The 1,438-nt window shown below is 56.5% G+C and overlaps 1 protein-coding gene across 1 annotated transcript in view; it reads right to left on the bottom strand.

The window, feature by feature from the left end:
• The window catches only part of TMPRSS13 (transmembrane protease, serine 13), a gene marked incomplete at its 5' end in the record, with an annotated part of 4,225 nt that extends 3,755 nt beyond the window's left edge, over positions 1-470 (bottom strand). Inside the window, 1 exon segment of the mRNA XM_009875685.1 lies at positions 295-470. Coding sequence (XP_009873987.1) covers positions 295-470 — 176 coding nt within the window.
• Positions 471-1,438: the final 968 nt, after the last annotated feature.

Consider the following 1,438-nt stretch of genomic DNA (forward strand, 5'->3'; position numbering starts at 1 on the left):
CCAGACCCCACTGCCCACGGGCAAGTGCCAGGAGCTCCCCGGCTCCCCATGCCTCTGGCTCCCCAGAGGACCCATGAGATGTGGGAGAGAAAAGCCATGCACAACCCACACCACCTCGTGGCATTCCCCCTCCTCTCCTTTGCCCCCAGCAACCCCTCACACCCCCAGAGAAACACCAGCTTATGGCTAAGGCATGTGCCAGCAGCGGGCACAGGCTCCCATTCCCTGCCTCCCTCCCCACCTGAGCTGGGGCCACGGCCAGCCTGGCCAGAGACCACCCTTGGCACCATCCTCTTACGTGCGCTCTCACAGGTCGTGCAGGCAGCCGGGGCTGGGCCGGACTCTGGGCTGTAGGGCTTGAAGCTAATGCCAAGGACGCTTTCTCGAGGCTGCGGAGGTCGAGCACTGAAGATGCTGCTGACGGTGGAGGCATGGAGGCTGGGAGGGACGCTGCTGGGCGATGCCGTGGTCTGCAAGCAGAGGACAGCGTTATTGGCAATGACCACTGCCCACCAGAGAGCCCCTGCAGGTGCCACCCCGTCACCCAGGTGGATGTGAAGGTGAAGGTGGCACAGAGCTGAGCTCCCCAGCATGGCCAGCTCTTGCCACTGGTGGCATGAGCCACACTGAGAGTTACCGCTACGGTACCTCTTTCTGTACCACAAAGCCTGAGCTGGGATGGCTGGAAACCTCTTGATTGCAGAGCTTTTCCCCTTTAGGCAGCTGCTGGCCAAATTTCCCAGACCGACAGCTTTGACCAGAGCAATCAGCTGGGTGTTTGGCATTGGGTCAGTCATGCCGTGGCCCAATTCCATGGGGCTAGTGCCCCAATTTATGCATCTATCCTTAATTAGCCATTTGAAAAATACAGTGCAATTTCCAGCTGTTATTTAGTAATACTTAATAATCAGTGTTTTCCAAGTTCTGCAATGTCCTGTACCCTGGAATGTTGTTCTGCAGTCATGTCACTCCTGATCTGTGAATTTACAAAAGAATATGTACTTGTTTCCTTTCCTCAAGATATTCTTCTCAGTGCTCCATCACCTTTGATCAGCAACAGAAGTAAGAGCCTCTCATTTTCCATCAGAGAGGACCTGTGTGCAAAGCCCACAAGAAACACCTTTTCTTTTACCATTTGTAAAATCTCAGATCCACCTGTGGCAGTAAGATCCAGCCGCTGGACCTTACAGACACTGGGAGGGCATCGCCAGCTGGCGCAGGGCACCGGCAGCCCAGCTTGGGCTTCGCTCTCAGTGGGTGCTTACCCCAGTGTCCCTCTCCTCCTGCCCACGGTCCCCTGGCACTGCTCCCAGAGCCACAACCGACCAGCAGCCTGTTCAAGGGAAACCTGTCGAGTTTGGACTACGTCTGTCCCACAGAAGGGGCACCCGAGGAAGAAGGGGAACTGCCATCCGTTAGCAGCAGAGTGCAGCCGCTT

This window comes from Apaloderma vittatum, unplaced genomic scaffold, assembly GCF_000703405.1.
Source record: "Apaloderma vittatum isolate BGI_N311 unplaced genomic scaffold, ASM70340v1 scaffold29018, whole genome shotgun sequence".
NCBI lineage: Eukaryota > Metazoa > Chordata > Aves > Trogoniformes > Trogonidae > Apaloderma > Apaloderma vittatum.